The 16,990-nt window shown below is 50.0% G+C and overlaps 2 protein-coding genes across 2 annotated transcripts in view; one reads left to right on the plus strand and one right to left on the minus strand.

The window, feature by feature from the left end:
- The window catches only part of LOC131208187 (kinesin-like protein CG14535), a 72,787-nt gene that overhangs the window by 34,811 nt on the left and 20,986 nt on the right, over window positions 1-16,990 (plus strand). The window lies entirely within an intron of this gene.
- Window positions 1,066-2,932, minus strand: LOC131209269 (cytochrome P450 4d1-like). The gene is made up of 4 exons (XM_058202295.1): window positions 2,748-2,932; window positions 2,295-2,678; window positions 1,600-2,232; window positions 1,066-1,535 (listed from the first exon to the last, which is right to left on the minus strand). The coding sequence occupies exons 1-4, from the start codon at window positions 2,908-2,910 to the stop codon at window positions 1,195-1,197; spliced, it is 1,521 nt and encodes a 506-aa protein (XP_058058278.1). The 5' UTR covers window positions 2,911-2,932; the 3' UTR covers window positions 1,066-1,194.

Raw genomic sequence — 16,990 nt, forward strand, 5'->3', positions numbered from 1 at the left:
GAGAGAGAGAGAGAGAGAGAGAGAGAGAGAGAGAGAGAGAGAGAGAGTGAAGCGGAGGGATGTGTCGGTCCCCCGTGTGGTTACGCAACGCAATGGCCAATAAAGGGAACATTATTACTCCCTTTGCCATATTTATGCACCGAAAAGGCTTCCTTCTCCATGGGGTTCTCCGCTTTCCTCCGGGAAAATCCGGGAACGTTAGGCGAGGACTAGCCCCGACGCTAGCCACGCGACTCCTGGGGAAGGAGTCCTGGGTTAGTCCGCTTTTTAGGGACCCAACAATAGGGACCTCTCACCAGCGCGTCCCCTGTCACATTCCGGACCAGAACGGGGCAACATTCCTGGGGAATGATATTTTTCCTCTATTTATTTATATTAGCCGCTCATAATCATGTCTGAAATGTCGATGTTCGCACTTTCCCCAGGGTCCGTTCCGGGGGGGAGGGGCACCCGGAAAGCCTGCGTTGAGTGGCCTGCAAACGGTGTTTCATTCGTTGATCTCCTCAACGCCCACTGTAGCCCGGTCTCTGTTGGGTGGCCGGTGGCTCCATGGCGCAATGTTGCCGTGTTCGGTAAATAATAGCCTTCCGAATGGCAGGACGTGTTCACGTCGCCCGTCGTCCGTGAGCTTGGCCGTGCCATAAATATGTGTTGCTCGCAATAAGTTTGACGTAATATGGAGTTAAATTTTATGCTCCACAAGACGATGGATGCGTGACGAATTTTGGGCGCCCGGTCGCACCGATCGGTCCCCTGCGAAGGCGCTCCGGCATGGGCTGGCGGGTTATTTGGTTGGTGTGAGGATAAATATTGTTGTATCCTCGCCGTCGGCATCCAATCGGTCGACGGCTTCGCAGGTAATGGATTACTGGTTCCAGTTGTAAATCAAACAAGCATTATTTATCTTTGGACTGACTGGAACTGTAAATACGCGCGATAGCATGAGCGCTGCAATGAGACAGCGCAAACATGTACTAAAGTAACGAATTTACCATCCAGCCACAAGCCATTCGCTTGTTTGTGGGTATAAATTTAAATAAATTTATTTGTCCAAATCATGCAATTTGTATATTGTTTGAAACGGTGAACTGTTCCAACACCAGAACTGGCTCCAGTTACCGACCAATGTCGATCGTAGACTTGTTATCCTAATTCTATGTACAGTCTTCTCAAAAGCACTGCCTGCGCTGGTCTTCAAATTCGCTTCTCCAACTTCACCGGGATACCCTCGGTCGATCGAATCACCAGATCCGTCTTGTACCGTATGCGATCGATCGATTCCCCGGGCAGGATACGATAAGCGGCCAGTAGCTTCACGATCGTAACCTTCATCTCGGCCAGTGCGTATCGCTGACCGATGCAGTTCCGGAACCCGGCACTGAACGGAATGTAGTCGTACGGGCCGCGCTTAATCTCGTTGTGCTCCGAGAACCGCTCCGGATCGAACCGCTCCGGGTCCGGGTAGATCGCCGGGTTCCGGTGGATGCTGTATATTTGGATCGAAATCGATGTGCCCGCCGGAACGATAGCGCCATCTAGTGTGGGCAAAAAGAAACATGTCTCAGGATGGCTTCAAAAGATCACACCGAAAAGACTCACTAATCTCCATGTCTTCGAGGAGCTTGCGTCCGATGAACGGCACAGGAGGCACCAATCGTAGCGACTCCTTGATCACCATGTCCAGATAAGTGAACTCCTGGAGCATCGCGTGCGTCAGCGGTACGGACTGCATCTCGGCACCCAGCAGACGATCGATCTCTTCGTACAGTCGCTGCTGCACCTCCGGATGTTTGGCGAGATGCAGAATGGTGAACGAAATCCCGGACGTGGTCGTATCGTGGCCCTCGAACATGAACGTGTCCACTTCCTCCCGAATGTCCTCATTACTGAGTGGCTTACCGTCCACCGTCACCTTCAGCAGCTGATCGAGGAACGTGTTCTTGCGCTTCGAGTACAGGTCCTTCTCGTTCACGTCAAACTCCTCGACGCCGAGACGTTGCTTTTGCTCAAGCTGCGCGCGTCGATTCACGATCACCGAGTTGGTAAAGTTGTGCAGCTTCTTGATGACGCGGCCCTGCTCGCGGGCAAACGGGTACAGGAAGAACAGGGAAGGAAACTGGCGCAGCATACTGATCACACGGCGGAAAAAGAAGATGCTCATCTGCTTGACCGACTGGGCGTACTCGTTGTTCGGATCGTCCTGCGCATGAACCCGCACTCCCATCGATGTTGCTGTTCGAAATAAATTGTCGTTGGTATATGCGCGAATCCTCGCGATCCTCACGGCTACCTACCACAAATGCTGTCCAGGGCGTACAGCGTCACGTAGTTGTAGATATCAAACTCGGCTCCACCGACATGCTTCTGCAGCTTGGAGATCAAAATGTCCGCCTCTTCGTTGAACACATCCATAAACTGATCCAGTATGGTGAAGTGGAATGCCGGCGTTATGATCTTGCGCCGCTGGAACCACTTCTCGCCGAACGAAATCAGTAGTCCCGTCCCCAGCCAAGGCTCCAGGTAGTCGTACACGAAGGACTTCTTGGTCGTCTTGGACAGCAGCACCTTTTCGACGTTGCGCGGGCTGGATATCTCCATCACCAGATCGTTGAAGGCCCCCATCACGGCCACATCCGCTCCGTACTGTTTGTGCAGCCCCACAACGATGTCGAATATGTCTAGCGGAAACGTGGGACAACATGAGCATGAGATTTCCCGGTACTTCCCGGGCGCACGTAATCACAAACCTGGGATGGTTTTGTTTTTAAACATATGGAACGACCCCAGAAAGTAGGTCGCTGGTGGGGAGCCAAACTTTGCCCGAACCGCCATCAGCTGCTGGCGATGCAGGTGATACTTCAACAGCAAGTACCCCACATAACACAGTGCGAGCGTCAACAGCCAGATCATCGTGGTGCGTTAGAACTGTTCACTGTCGTTCCTGAACCGATCCACTCGGGGTGGCGTATACTAATCAACTGACCTGACTTGGGGACGATTGGGGAATTGGCGAGAAAATTATCTCCACCCGAGGGTGCATTCTGATAGGGTTCTTATCGCACCGTTTACAACCGGTTCATCAAGGTGTTTTCTAATCTTCGCGAGGACTTTGGGCTGTCGTGTGTTGTGGACAATCTCCGGCCTGTGGTTATGGGTCGTTGAGCTAATTAACCGGTTGTTGTAGTGGTTTTAGTATAGAGACTTAGAGCGGTGGGCTTCATTCGTCTCTCGTGTGAACCGGTTATTTCGAAGAGCGCGAGAGAGAGAGAGTTGTTTCGATACGTCTGACACTACCGGGCGGAGTGACATTGTTCGATGGTATCGTTCCAAAGTACACCGCCATACGAGTAATCAGCATGACTCAGCAGTTTTTGTTGAACTTATCTAAAAGCATAATCTCCCTTCGATGCGCTTCCTGACTTCCACCGTTTTATGTCATTAATGCGGCGTATTGAACGTCGATGCGGCGTGACCGTCTGACAATCACAGTAGACCTAGCGCAGCGCAAATGACAATCCCCGCTTCCAGACGTAGTAACCGGAGATTTCCATTAATTTCGCAACTCCTGAAGCATCCTTCAGCAGTATCCCTTTAATCTTCTCCATCAGTGAAGTGCCAAGTCACGGGGTGCCCGTAAATCCAAAACAAAACTGCGCAGAATTCATTTGCTAGCAAATGGTACTTCTTCCGCGTGAACAACTGAAGCAACAACTTGTAAAATGATTAAAATATTACTCGCGCGGTACGGACGGGCTCTCATTTGGGCCGTGGTTTCAAGAGCATAATTTCCGTCTCCGAAGGTTTTCGCAAGTAAGGACCCGACAGATTATCGTCCTGTGCATTCATTTTCGCCCTATTTTCTCATAGAGCTGCAAATTAAAAAAATAAAAATAGGATCTCTTCGGAAGCACACGGTAAGGATGCTGCTGCTGGTGTGTATCATATGCGGTCGATCCGTTCGTTTCCCTCCCGAAGGACTCGCCCCTTGCGGGGGACGTGCGCTGTTGCTAAATTTGCGTTTCATCCGTTTCATCTCGAACAAGAGCAAAACGCACCCGGCCCTGCACCCGGATGCAATGATGCATACCATCCTTGTGCCATCCTTTGATGGCTTCCGGGTGCACGACCACCGAATCGCTTCCGGTGGTCGGGACGCTGGGTACACCGAAAACCACAATCCGCTCCCGGTGCACCGCATAAATCATCCGATCCCGTTCCGGCTAAACACGTTCAGGATGAGTAGCAAACAGAAGCTGGAGAAGAAGAAACAAAATCGGAGGCACCCCAAGGAGCACAAAAAAGTGAAGATTGAAAATCTATGCCCCGGTACGTCTGTTTGCGTTTTTCATTATCCATTATACCTGGAATATCGGGCGTTGTTTGACGTGCTGGTGCCGGTTTCGAAGTTGAAAGACCACAATCTACCACAGGCAGCCGCCAGTGGCTAGGGAACCGATCCCTCGGCAGAAAGACAACCTTCACATTACTCTTTGCCACCCTTTTTAAGTTTTTTCTCGCCCACAGCAACACCAACGGTGTTTGTGGCGTGCATCCTACCCCGTTCAAAAGGGGAACAAACAGAAAAAAATGGATACACAAGGCCTTTGGATGTTGCCTTCCATTGTCGGTAGCGTCAAAGGGGGCGTGATGTTCCACATTATGTTCCGCATCCTATTGTTGTGTGTGCAGGATGAGCTTTCGTGCAGTTTTCGGTTCCGTGCGTAATCCGGGATGCAAATGCCACACAAACCCAGAGGCAGACAAACGGGACGCTCGCTGTGTTGCGGGATGATTAAAAAACAGGATACGATAGACCTGGTGCCGGTTGCGTTGGAAATCGGAAATGGAAATCGAGTTCGTGTTTTGATGGCAAACCCCAACACTTTAAGCCCCTGGGATTGTCACCGGTTCGATTACTTCTCGGTCTCAAGTCTATTGAAGATCACAAACGCGACGAAGGCGAGTATTTAACGTACATCCTGTCGCGCCACTCGCAGTGGTGGTGCAAGAAATTGCAGTTCTCATTACACCGCGCCATAATTAAAGTCCCACCAAAGTCCCTTTCAGACCAGACCGATGGCTCTGCTTGCCTAGCATCAAATATGGATGGTGGACGGTGGCGTCAATATTTGATGAACGGCTCGATGAGCTCTGTTTGTGCTGCACGTTCACGACACCCGGGAACCCCCCGACTCCCGGGTGTAGACGCCGAGGTCAGGACCGAGGCCCCCAACGCACACAAAACCCACCCTGTCCAACCAGATTTGTATGCCTTTCATCGCCCGTTGACGATTTGATTTGAATTTGTTAGAAGCTTGTTCTCGGTTGTTTACAGTTTCACGGCGGCTCGGGTGGACCTATTAAACTCGAACAGGAAGTCAATCGAGCGAGTAATGTACGAGGCCCGCCGGCCGGCCAGGATTGTTGGACTTGCATTACTGGATGGTAATAAAAGATCCACGGCCACAGCCCTGGCCGATGGATTAATTTTGCAATGCCTGTCCGTTGTTGCTAAAAGTGGAGCCACTCGGAGTCTTATCCGAAGCCAAATAAAGGATACTAGCCCTGAAGATGCTTGCACACAAAAACGGGTGCTCAGCTGGCGAATGCGGTCCCACTCGATTCACCGGACCTGGAACTTGTGTATTCATGCTGCGTTTACTTTTTCATTATCGTTTTCCCCGCTGAGCCACCCGTCACTGTGTGTTCAGATTGGCCGGTTGTGGTCCTTGTGTGTCACACAAAAGACATCCTGATCCGGAAGACAAGAAATGCGAACTTCCGTAGCGCATCGTTCGGTCGTAAGATTATGTATGACAAAGGCTAACGGTCAGCATCTTTCGGTTACGGTCCGTAACCTCAGAGGGCATCGCTCTTGTCAGCCGGCCTCTTCAGGACGAGGGCCAGCTGGGTCCCGTACTGGAAGAAGTGGTCTTTGTTGGCAGAACTTTCCAAACGAGAATCGGATTCAATCTACAGCACCCGAGCATCGTACATCGGAGGACTGGTTATTGAAATTATCAAACCATAAAACAATCTGCACTCCGTTTTGAAGTATCGGTTCGAACTGATCAAATATCTTGGGACTTCCACAAGAGTCTGAATCGAGAGGAGCTAACGAATGCAATATAGAATTCAGTCATTATCAATAATCGAAACAAATCTAATGTGCACAGTCCCACAAGACTGTTGCTTAGGAAGGTTCTAGTGATTCTGTAAGTTATCTTTCTATTCACTATGCTAAGGATACGCAGTCAAGTCTAACAAAACTCCAAATACTATTCATACAGCTATTCTGCTTCATTGTTCAACTAGTTTCTCGACCCAAACGAAACTAATACCTCTCATTGAACCGTAATGAAGCACGACCCCCTGAGTTCACCAGCCACCAGGTACGGTGCCATATTCAAACCAAGTTCATTAAATCGGCAACTGGAACGGTCCTCAAGTGCCTCTCTCTCTCTCTAGCGAACTCAGCAACTTTCCCGTCCTTCGCGCTTTCGCTGCAGAGCTGCACGGACTTCCGTGGAGACAATCAGCCCCGAGGCAAAACGGATATACTGTCTCCTTCACCTCCTGGGGCCCACACCTGCCACACCTCAGAATGGCGCCACATTTTAATTGGATTGCGTTTAATTATCCATTAGCCAAAGTTTTGACGGTAATTTCCTGCCCGTTCCGACATTGTCATTTGACCGATTCGCCCGATGAGCCCGAGGCTGACTTCTGTGGCTGGCAGCGGGAAGCGAGGGGATTCCACAAAACCTCAAGCCAGCAAAGACATCGTCGTTCAGTAGCGGTAGCAACGATTAACCCCCCCGGGGGTATCGGCTAGGACACCAAGAAACTCGGAACCGAACGCTTCCTGATGGAGGCTAGATGGTTCCTATTAAAGTCATTGTTCTCGACAGTGCAGTCAGAACGAAGGTGCAACCCGTCCCTGTCGAATGCTAGCTCCCGCACTGTTGTGACAATTTATAGGTCCACATCTTCCACAGTTGTCCACAGATCCTAGAACGGCCACAAAGTGGGGCCGCAAATCGATTTAGATTAAATCGATAGAAATTTATATATTAGCTAAATAAAGTTGTCATCTCCGGACGGGGTGGAAGAAGTCTGACCTACCAGGCTGACGTCGGGACCGACCACAGACCACAGGCAGAATATCAATAAGTTGGTGCAGCACGCAGCTGGGACGAACCGGCTGGGATCTGGATCTGCAGTGCAGCACAATTTAGTGTCCGAAGCGAACTGGTCCGGAGAAGATGGATGAATTTTTGTGTCTCGCCATCGCCAACGGTACGTCGCTCTGTCAAACAACGCAACCTACATGTTCGTAGTCGTGACTCTATGATTCGAGCACCGAATCAATAATGATCGATTCGATGCCGAACTTCATCATATTCGTGTTATTACGCCACCCGTTCAGATTGTGGCCACTCGTAAAGGATTCTAATGGTACTTCCGACGGACGACCTTCCTGGTGCCATCACCCGATGGGTTGCCATCAGTTAGGCTAAGCCGTTTCCATTCCGTTGACTAGAGCCAAGTCTCAAGCCCCATCCAAGAAATCGATGACTTTCTTCGCGCAGGACAATAGTTCACCCTTCAGCGGATAGTTTGGCCAATCGAACCGACCCGAGGGCTAACCCGATTCGTTAACCTTAAGGCTGAGCTTTGGCCCCCGCTAGCAGTGACATCCCCTTCGAGAGCCTGCCTAATGATGGCAAATAAATTTTGACATGCAAAAAGCTGCAAAACCGTTCGTCAGCCCCTTGCACACCTTCGGTCCTACTTCGGAGGACAATGAAAAAGAACTCAATCCATCTTCTCGGCGGACCTGGGCCAGCCAGGGGGCAGGGGTGCTCCGGGAAAGCAAACATCGTCCGGCAATTATGGTGGTGACACTCTATAACCCCGCTCTCAGTGAGCGGACCTCACGAGGACGCTGGATGCGGGCCAGTTGTGGAAAAGCCCTACAGTCGCTCGGGTACGGGCCAGCGAACGTGATCAAATGAAGTTGGCTCATTTATCTCTCCCGGCGAACTTTCTGAACTTTCGCCAGTTAGTGGCCGAGAGGGAGACAGGGCGTGGGGATGGCGCTCGGCTTCGGTTTGTTTGTCTGTTAACGAGGACACGACTCTGCTGCTGCTGCTGCGACCCTAGCAATCGCCGTATGCGTACTGCATATGGCCCTGGGCCGTCAGCACTGCACAAAAATGGGGCTTTTGGAACTTTGATGATGCGGTTTTCGGAGTCGCTTGCTGGAGTCATAATAGGACTGAAGTTTTTGGTCCGTTTGACAAAATCCCTCCCTTTGGGCAGTAAGACTCGAGTTCGGGTCGGAGTTGTGCATCGGAATTGCGCAACATTGTTTTGCGGGAGTTTTTCAAGCGCGTGCACCGTCTACGGACTGTTTGATGGCCATCTGCTTCACAAACCGAATGCAGCTGGAAGGGTTTCAGTAGGTTTTTGCCTTTACATCGGGCTAATTGTATGAAGTAATCAGTCAACTTGTAGCTGGGTGGACTTAACGGGAAGATTGAACCAATTAAGGAACCGCTCCGGTACGCATAGACGTATTGATTTGTGGCAAGTTTTTCCATTATTGGTGATCAGTTCACAAAAGCCAAAAGTTTGATTAAATATGTAAAGCAGTTTATTGAAAATAAAAACCGGAACTTTTAGGAAACAAGCAACATGTTATCATCATTTAACATGTTATTTACTTTAAATTCCGATGCTCCGTTGGAGTTGGAGCAAGTTCGGTTTATCAAAGCCCAACGTCACCGGCAGACAGATTAGCTTTGGTCTGGCATTCCTCAATCGTAGCTGTCACATTCTTTGCAACAGTAAAAAAACGGAAAGCGGACAGATGTTTTTCTTCCATCACGTCATTATCCGCACATAAATCCCCATCAACCCCTTTTTTTGGCCATCCTCCAGCAGTACTGGCTTTATTATTCACTCACCGTTAGTTAGCAAAGGACCTTGAGAATCCCCTATCTCCATTGTAGAACGCCACCACACTCGACAACTGACGGTCCCGGAAACCGCACAGTCCCAGCGACAATTAGCCATGCCGTGTATCGTGATAATGTCCTTACCAAGGAGCCTGCTGGAGCTGGCGCATCCCGAAATCCTCGGGACACCCATTACACATTGTCTGACGCTCCTGCGAAGCCCTAATCCCATCGCTTACAGCTGAGCACATTTTAATCCTCGTGCCTTCCAGTCCTGCCAGTGCGTCGTGTCCTGCGAAAGCCGTACACGTCGAGGCCGACCGGATGCCATAATCGCACAATCTTTTAATCTGCTTCCGCTGTTCCTCGCAATGTTGCCGTTCGGCGGCCGACCATCCCGTTCTAATGTCCTAATCCCGCATTGTTTTAAATTAATAATCTCATTTCATATTCCCGTTATGATTTCATTAACTGGCATCCCTGGCATCCCAGCTTAACACCGGAAGATCCGGAAGAACGGCCCACGGGCCGTAATCTACTGGCCTGCTCCTTTGCGACCGTGGCAATCGCCTCGCGAACATTGTCAATACCATTAAAGGGCGGACGAAAGATGCGCACACTGCGGCACTGGCCACGTTGCTTCTACCCCGAGGTGTGCGGTCATCGCGAAGCTCGAACGGAGCTTGGCGCAGTCTTGGCCGGGATACGAACGGAATCATTAGCATAAAACCGTAATGTGTCCCAATTAATCATAATGTGAAAAGTCTGCTTGTCGGTGAATAAATTAAGTGCCCGCTCTGCGGTTCAGCTCCGGTTCCTGTGGCCACTGCGGGTCGCCGGTGGCCAGTGTGCGAGCGGAGAATGTTTAATTCATGGTGAAAGCTGAAGAAAGTCACCTTCTGCGGCAGCTTCAATTAATGCAGCTCCGTTTGGCCAAACCGGCCACTGGTCGCTGCATTTCGCGAACTTGGCAAATACGGAAACGTTTCCGGTGAACATGTAAACAGCTTGCCGTTCCATGCCGTTACTACATAGCGTTTACATAATTGTTGGCCACATCCGACTGTAATGTTGTTAATACTAAACAATGCATAACGATGGCCAGAGCCTGAGGCAAAGTCACCAGAATATATTGAGCTTAATATTGGAACAAGTGTGAGTCTAATTTAACCTAAAATCTGAAAATTATTTTCTTAAATCAATCTAAGTCGTTGCCAACAACGAAGTTGAATTACGTTCATTATAAACGAATCACGAGAAATATTGAAGAATTCAATCGATAGAATCAGCAGCAGTGGTCACGCTTGTACCTAGATCTTGGAAATATTATTTCAAAAAATGGAAAACATTTATCATCCCCCGTGTTCGACGGCCCTCCGCCCGTTTTGGGTGGGTTCCTGCTTCCACCCCGCTTTATGACTTTCACCTTTCGGCTGATGTCACTAAACGGTGCTCGACTTTGCCCAAATGGCATCGCCACGAGCGAATCGAGTATCGAATGCAGCACTCAAACCCAAGCCCGTCAGCAGAACGGCACACGTGACATTTTCCGTGGCTTCAATTTTCCGTTCTAACCGCTCCGTTCCGTTCCGTTCCGTTCTGGCCGACTGCTACTTTGAGCGGGCTTTCGCCCAGCTCACACGGCTCACGGTTGAGTGTGCGGGCTGATTGACGACGTACATTATTCCAATTGTCACACTTAATCCGCCTGCGGCGCGGCCGGGCGCGGTCGATCGGGCGGCGGCGGCGGCGGCGGCGACGCCACCCGGGAAATGCCAAACAAACGGAATGCGAAAGTGAGGATTTAGTGTGTTCGCTTCACGTACCGTTCGCTTGGGATGGGCACCGTTCTGCCGCAGGACAGGACATTCTCCATTTCCTTTCGCGCCGTGGTAAGCGTCGGGGACCGGCGACTCTACCGACCGGCACTCCCGGTGACGTCTTGTTGCTGGAAGGAAAGTGGAAGGAAAATGTATTCCTGTGAGTGAAATGTGACACACGAGGGGGTCGGTAGGGGGGAGGAACCACACGACGGCCGTGAATTAAATGGAGGCGAAAAGTCTCTCGACTTTGCACTTTTCCCAGGATTCTCGATGCCCGCGCCCGCGATTCCTTCGCGATTCGCTTCCGTACGTGGCGCGGCGGCGACATTCGAGCGGCGGAAGCGAACGTTGACAGTTTGAGTATTGCTCTTCCGTGCAGATGGGCTGCTCGGATGGATGGTTGGATGGATTCGTAGCATGCTTTGCTCCAGTGCGGTAAAGTGAGCTTCCAGCAAATAAACCCGGTGGCCACAAGTGGTATGAGTGTGTGCGTGCAAATACGTTGCGAATGTTGCGCGAAACAGACGCCTAGAGCCGCGCCGCGGTTAGTGGAAACTACGCTCGATGTCCTGAAGCAAGGATCAACTCGACATTTTTAGTGGTTAGTTTGTTTATGCAATCATTTGTTTATGTTGCTTCGACGTTTTCAAGATCTGTTGTCTTAACGGTTTCAGTTGCTCTGCAACGAGAATTATTTAAGCACAATAAAGAAATGAATTCATTGACAAAACTTCTTAAATTCAAAAATTGGTGCTTAATGATCTTGATATGGCAGATTAAACTAATGTTTCGTTCGATAACATTTTACTTAGCTTATAAAATATCAACAATTATGTCAACGGTTATGTTTGAATTTAAAACTGACTAGAAAACAAAAAAATAAAGAATACACTAACTAACTTTTCTCAAAGCTTAAGTATATTACTGACTATATTGGATTGTTTCTTTTTAAGACATTATCATCATTTAAATGTTTCAAACAAATTCAAGCAAATATTTTTTTTGTTTAGGATATGGTTAAACCTTCATTTTAGTGATTGATGATTCAGCAACTAAATCATCCCTTATGACATGCCTTTGTCAATTCACATTGACATCGTAAGCCGCCAAAAATAGCAGCAATCAAATCAAATTAAAACCAGCCAGAAGAATGCAGCACAATCGTCCTTTCGAGACGCGCATAGCTTCACATAGTCTTTAGCGTTGTTATCCGCCACACAAAACGATCATGGAAATGCTTTGTCGTTCTCCACTCTACATAAGCCCCTAAAAACAACTATCCAGCTACGTTGTGCCGCTCGAAATGGTGAACGTTTAGTGCGATTGTTAAAGCGCTCCGTCCTCCTCCGGTAGCAGCATATGGAAATCCGGCCACAAGCTCCCAACGACGGTGTAGGATTATTCAAATTTCCTCCATCCATGGCGCGCGGGTTGCCTGATTTCCGCACTCCTGTCTTGAAGACACTTCCCCCAGCAGCGCAGTGGAGTGTCTGGAGCAACCGAAAACTTTCCACAGCAAAGTCCCCGGACGTCTTGCCCGTGTGGACGTGTGGATGCGCCACCGCCCTCTATTCGACACTTAGACAATTAGAGATATGACACTGTTTACAGTTTCGGGAGTATTATTTATTCCCGTAATTGAGTGCAAACAGATCGTGATAAGTGTGCGCGCGAGTTCCGTTGGAGGGTGACTCGCTCGCTTGACGTGGAGTTCTTCTCTGACGTCGCGGACAGATTTCATTGCTTGAAGGGGGCAGCCCTCAAGACAATCCCTCGGTGGAATTATTATCCGTCAGTATCTGGGATCGTTAATGAACGTTGATCCACCTTCAGGAACTTCCCGCAGTCTGGAGAGAATTTTCCACTCAACTTGTACCAACTGACGGCGACTCACGGCGTATTGTGACAACGTGACCCAAAGTTTCCCAATTCAATTTCGGTTTCGGTTTTGCAATTAAATTCTTCATCGGAGACCGACCACCGACCTCCCCATTGGGTGACGTCCCCACCCTTTCCCAGTACCGTCCACGCGCGCCGCCGAAACAACCCTCCCGCTCGCCGACGGAAAAGGGAAATTAATTAGAAATAATTTATGGCCATATTTGTGCGGTGCGGTGCCGTCCACTGACGGTCCTGTCAAGGGGCCGCACGCAGGGCTATCATTGTTTTCGCACTTCGCTGCCCGGGATTGGGGATGGAAAATAAAATTTTACGACTATTCACGTCATGCATCATGAACGCAATAAATCCTGGACGGTGTATTTGCTTAATTAAACTTGAGCACTCGGACTAATTCTGACGCCATTCTCGGACACAAAAAAGTGGCTCGGGGAAGAAAACGGGGACCACAACGACCGGAAGCGACGACCAGCAGTCCCCAGCACGTAGCTCCTGCCGATCGTTGAGTAGGGATATTTTAACAAGGTCCACACAAACTTCATCAGCACGTTGAGCGCTTGACGCCAGGACGCCAGCCGCGGGATTATTTCACGTCAAAAGTGACGTCTGCCAGCGAAACAATAGCCGGCGTTTCTTTCGGATCGTGTAACTTCGAAAAGTGTCCGCCATGCGGGAGCGGGTCAATTTTAAAAATTCATTATCCCAGAATGACGGCTCAACACGGTTCCTGCAACATCATCGTCATCATCATCAACATCAACGGGAAACTCCACGTCATTTCGGCTCGAGTAGCGGACCCTCCGTTTATGAAACATTAAGCACTTTGAGCCCACATAAATCCCGACTTTGATTAGCTCCCGACATTGTGAAGTCAAACACTTCAGAATCTCCGGTTTCGTGATAAACGTTTGCAGGGAACGGGTGGAAAGTTTCCGGCCGCTGGCAAGCAAACCGGGTGGAAACAAATTTCTAATCCTGCTGCCGGTGCGCACCTTCGGGGCCCAACTTCGGGTCGACGCCCACCTTTGCCGGGTGCACCTAATACTTTCATCTTTGCCCCCCGGGGAAGGCATCGCTCAGCCCGTGAATTCTCCAACAAAATACTCGCCCATCAGTTCCATTCCAGTTGGCAACCGCCCCACTGTCGGAGAACTTTTGGAAAACTTGCAGCCTTTTCGGTCCATCTCCTGCCTCTCTTGGCTCCTAGAGTTTCTGCATTCTTCTGACGGGCAGACAGCGGCAATCTTTGGACAAGTTTCGGGTTTTTCTTTAGTTTTTCACCGAAATATGCTACCCTCCAACTTGCTGGATGGCTTGGGCATCAATGATGGATTTGCTTCTCTTTGTGCAACAAGCGAACGAAACCATCGGTCTGGGTACATTTGACTCCCATGCGTGATGCGAAATTACTTCAAAATGATATTTTCATTTTTATTCGTTCAGTCCGATTCCTGTTAGTGGTGTTGATGAAACGTAATGCAATTTGATGAACAAAATATAGTCTAGAAACAAATTAAACTCGCTTTACCAGTCCATGCTACATGATTTATCGTCTTAATTTCGTTTAATCAAATAAGCGAGATTAAATTATTCCAATTTGGAAACATTCCACATGTTGCTTAAGCCGAACACATTCCTTATCATTGTCTATTGGTATATTGTAACCGTGAACAATACTTTAAGAAGAAAGACATAAGGTTTTTCGTGGAAATTTCTCCCCGTTTCTGTTCCCACTAAATTACGACTCATTTATTCATCGTTTGCGACCTCCCGAAAATTCCACAAACCGTGCTCGAAGAATTGCAGATAACGGGCACGCTCATCAGCATTTTCTCGATTATGCAAAATTCATGGCGGCTTCCCGGGCTCAATCGAAAGATTTTCGGAACACAGCTCCGGGGGCTGACAGCAACGCGGGTCGTGTACCAGCTCGCCCCCCCGAAAAGATTGTGAGCCAAAGTCGGGAAAGTTTTCCACCAGCGTCTCCGGAAAGAACGGCTTACACCGGGCCGGGCACCCATTGATTATGTTGAGGATGGGTCCCTCCACTGCGCAGGCATTCCTGTTCCGGACCCGGGCGGGAACTGATACGCACCGCAGCCACAACCTGAGCCGCATCGTGTAATGTTGAAGGAATCCCGCCACCAACTCGGGTGCTCGGGTGGAACCGTTCGGCTTAGCGTATAACAAATCTCGATTGTGCCAGGTTCCATTATCCTTTTACGTACGCATCAAAGCATTCGATTCTGCGGCACTACTACGGTACGGTACGCCCGAGGCCACCACATACGATGATGATGCTGGGCGGGAAGAAGACGCCGAACGTCAACCGCCGTTCTGCCGTTGGAGTTGGGAGTCTGGTCCTCCTGGTCTTCACGCATCCAGGTGGGCTGGGAATTTATCGGCATCCGGCCCAATCCGCGAAAGCGATAGTCTGCCGTTACGGGTTCCCCTCGTCAATCTTGGCTCCCGAACAAATATTTTATTTTCACCTCGACTCCCGAAACCGCTTCCGCGACCTGACCTCTCGCAAGACCGTTTTCTGTGAAACCGTTCAACAACCCTCTGATTCGTACATAAAGTAAATTCAGCATGAAATTCACCATAAACTCCGTGTACGAAGGGTGTTGTTCGCGGTCAAATACCTCGCCTCGGAAGGATTTGATGGCTTCTTCTTGGCACCGGCTCCATTTGCGTGCTGCATACATTCAGGCGCTCGGCGCAATGTCCGTGCGCCGATTGTTTACACATCTTTAACCAACGACCAAACGACCGAAAGTATATGCGGCCTGCTTCGATCGACGTTACAGCGACACCTGGTGGGGCTCACTTGTGCTCCCTTGTTTGTGCTCCACCGGAACCGGAGGCTCTGCCACAAAAGAGAGCAAATCCGGTGGGTGGCCACCACCTGACAAGTGCCCGGGAGCTTGACGTCGTTTAGATAAGCCGAAAATTTATATTTAAATTTCAAATTAAAGGCTCCCAGCCGCCGGGTGCCACTGGAGCTGCGCTCCGACGCAGCTCCACCTCCCGAGCTCGTCAGGATTTCGTGGCCGTAAACGGTTGCCGTGTGGCGGCTTCTGCGCCCTGGCGACTGAAACTGGCTCGATAAGATCACCGTGGGCTAATTTATACAAAAGCCGACCGTCGCGCGAGCCCGGGACGATCTCCCCGGACCGCGCCCTGCTGGGGATGTCTCCACGGTGCCCCACGCTCGGACGAAGCCGGAAGGAAGCTCCAGCTGTAGTTCGTAGCGCGCCGAACGAATCGAAACGGTGAGCCTATGTTGCGATGGTCCCACTTCCTTCGTGCCGCAGCCAGCCGACCACTGTGCCAGGGGCGTCCTTTTGGAGTCCCCCGCCAGAATTTGATTACATTTACCTGTGTGTGTTTTCCTTCCTTTCGGCGGTGGAATTTTGTTTACCAAAAGCCGGACCGTGGCCGGAAGAGGATGAAAGAAAGAAGTTTTTCCACCAACTTTTCTTTGAATTTTCCACAAGGCGCGGGGGCTGTAAGAATGTGGGCTGCTCTCTTGTGCCGTTACGCGTTACGCAACAGAAAATCTAGATTGTCACCCTCGTCGCTTCCGGGGAACTGACAAGTCACCAAAATGTGGCCCACAGCGATGGCGTTTCTTAAAGAAAACTCTGTGGTTCGGATTTATCTTTACTTTAACTCGAGCCGATGCAACGCGAGAACGGAGCGTGGTTGCAATAACTGCAAACCGAAACGGCCCGCAGTTGAACGGTGGGTCCTGGGTGAAGCTTATTGGGTTCATAAATTCGCTTCGCCAACATTCTACGAGCCGCCCGTGAGTCCGGCGAAGCACGGAGTCCATAAATTACGGCTGCGGTTACGGAGGCAATGTGTGAAACAACTTTATCGCCACCGGGAGCTGGCCGAAAGCGAACGTCATGCATCATCCCGGAGGCTCGTGGTTCGAAGCTTTCGGCACATGAACTTTGACCATGTGTTTTAATTATTATTTATGCTCTCACTTTAGCAATAATGGACGAAAGTTGCTCTTGCTTAGCGGCAGCACCGACACCGGGCAGCATCTTAACTGCACTTTCTTCACTGCGCTCACTGCTCTCTGCGCCGAACGATCATCGCCGTCTCAGCCGGAAGTTATGGTTGCTTTCTTGAAAGGCAACCCGACAGGACCCTGGCACGACAGGGCGTAACTAAGAACTTTACATCCACCAACGCCCGCAGCCGTAGCCGAGAGGTCCTTTGGCCTGTCTGCGGCAAATTATCTTCGTTGTTTATTCAGAGTTGAATGTTTCGGGCTTGGGGCTCTTTTTC

The sequence above is a fragment of the Anopheles bellator genome, chromosome 2 (genome assembly GCF_943735745.2).
Source record: "Anopheles bellator chromosome 2, idAnoBellAS_SP24_06.2, whole genome shotgun sequence".
NCBI classification, from domain to species: domain Eukaryota; kingdom Metazoa; phylum Arthropoda; class Insecta; order Diptera; family Culicidae; genus Anopheles; species Anopheles bellator.

Excerpts from the sequence above, each read along its gene's own strand:
- LOC131209269 (XM_058202295.1), bottom strand. The coding sequence starts at position 2,910 with ATGATCTGGCTGTTGACGCTCGCACTGTGTTATGTGGGGTACTTGCTG. Across the intron at positions 2,679-2,747 it reads TAAAAACAAAACCATCCCAG|ACATATTCGACATCGTTGTG; the intron begins GTTTGTGATTAC and ends CGTTTCCGCTAG. Across the intron at positions 1,536-1,599 it reads CCTCGAAGACATGGAGATTA|ATGGCGCTATCGTTCCGGCG; the intron begins GTGAGTCTTTTC and ends TGCCCACACTAG.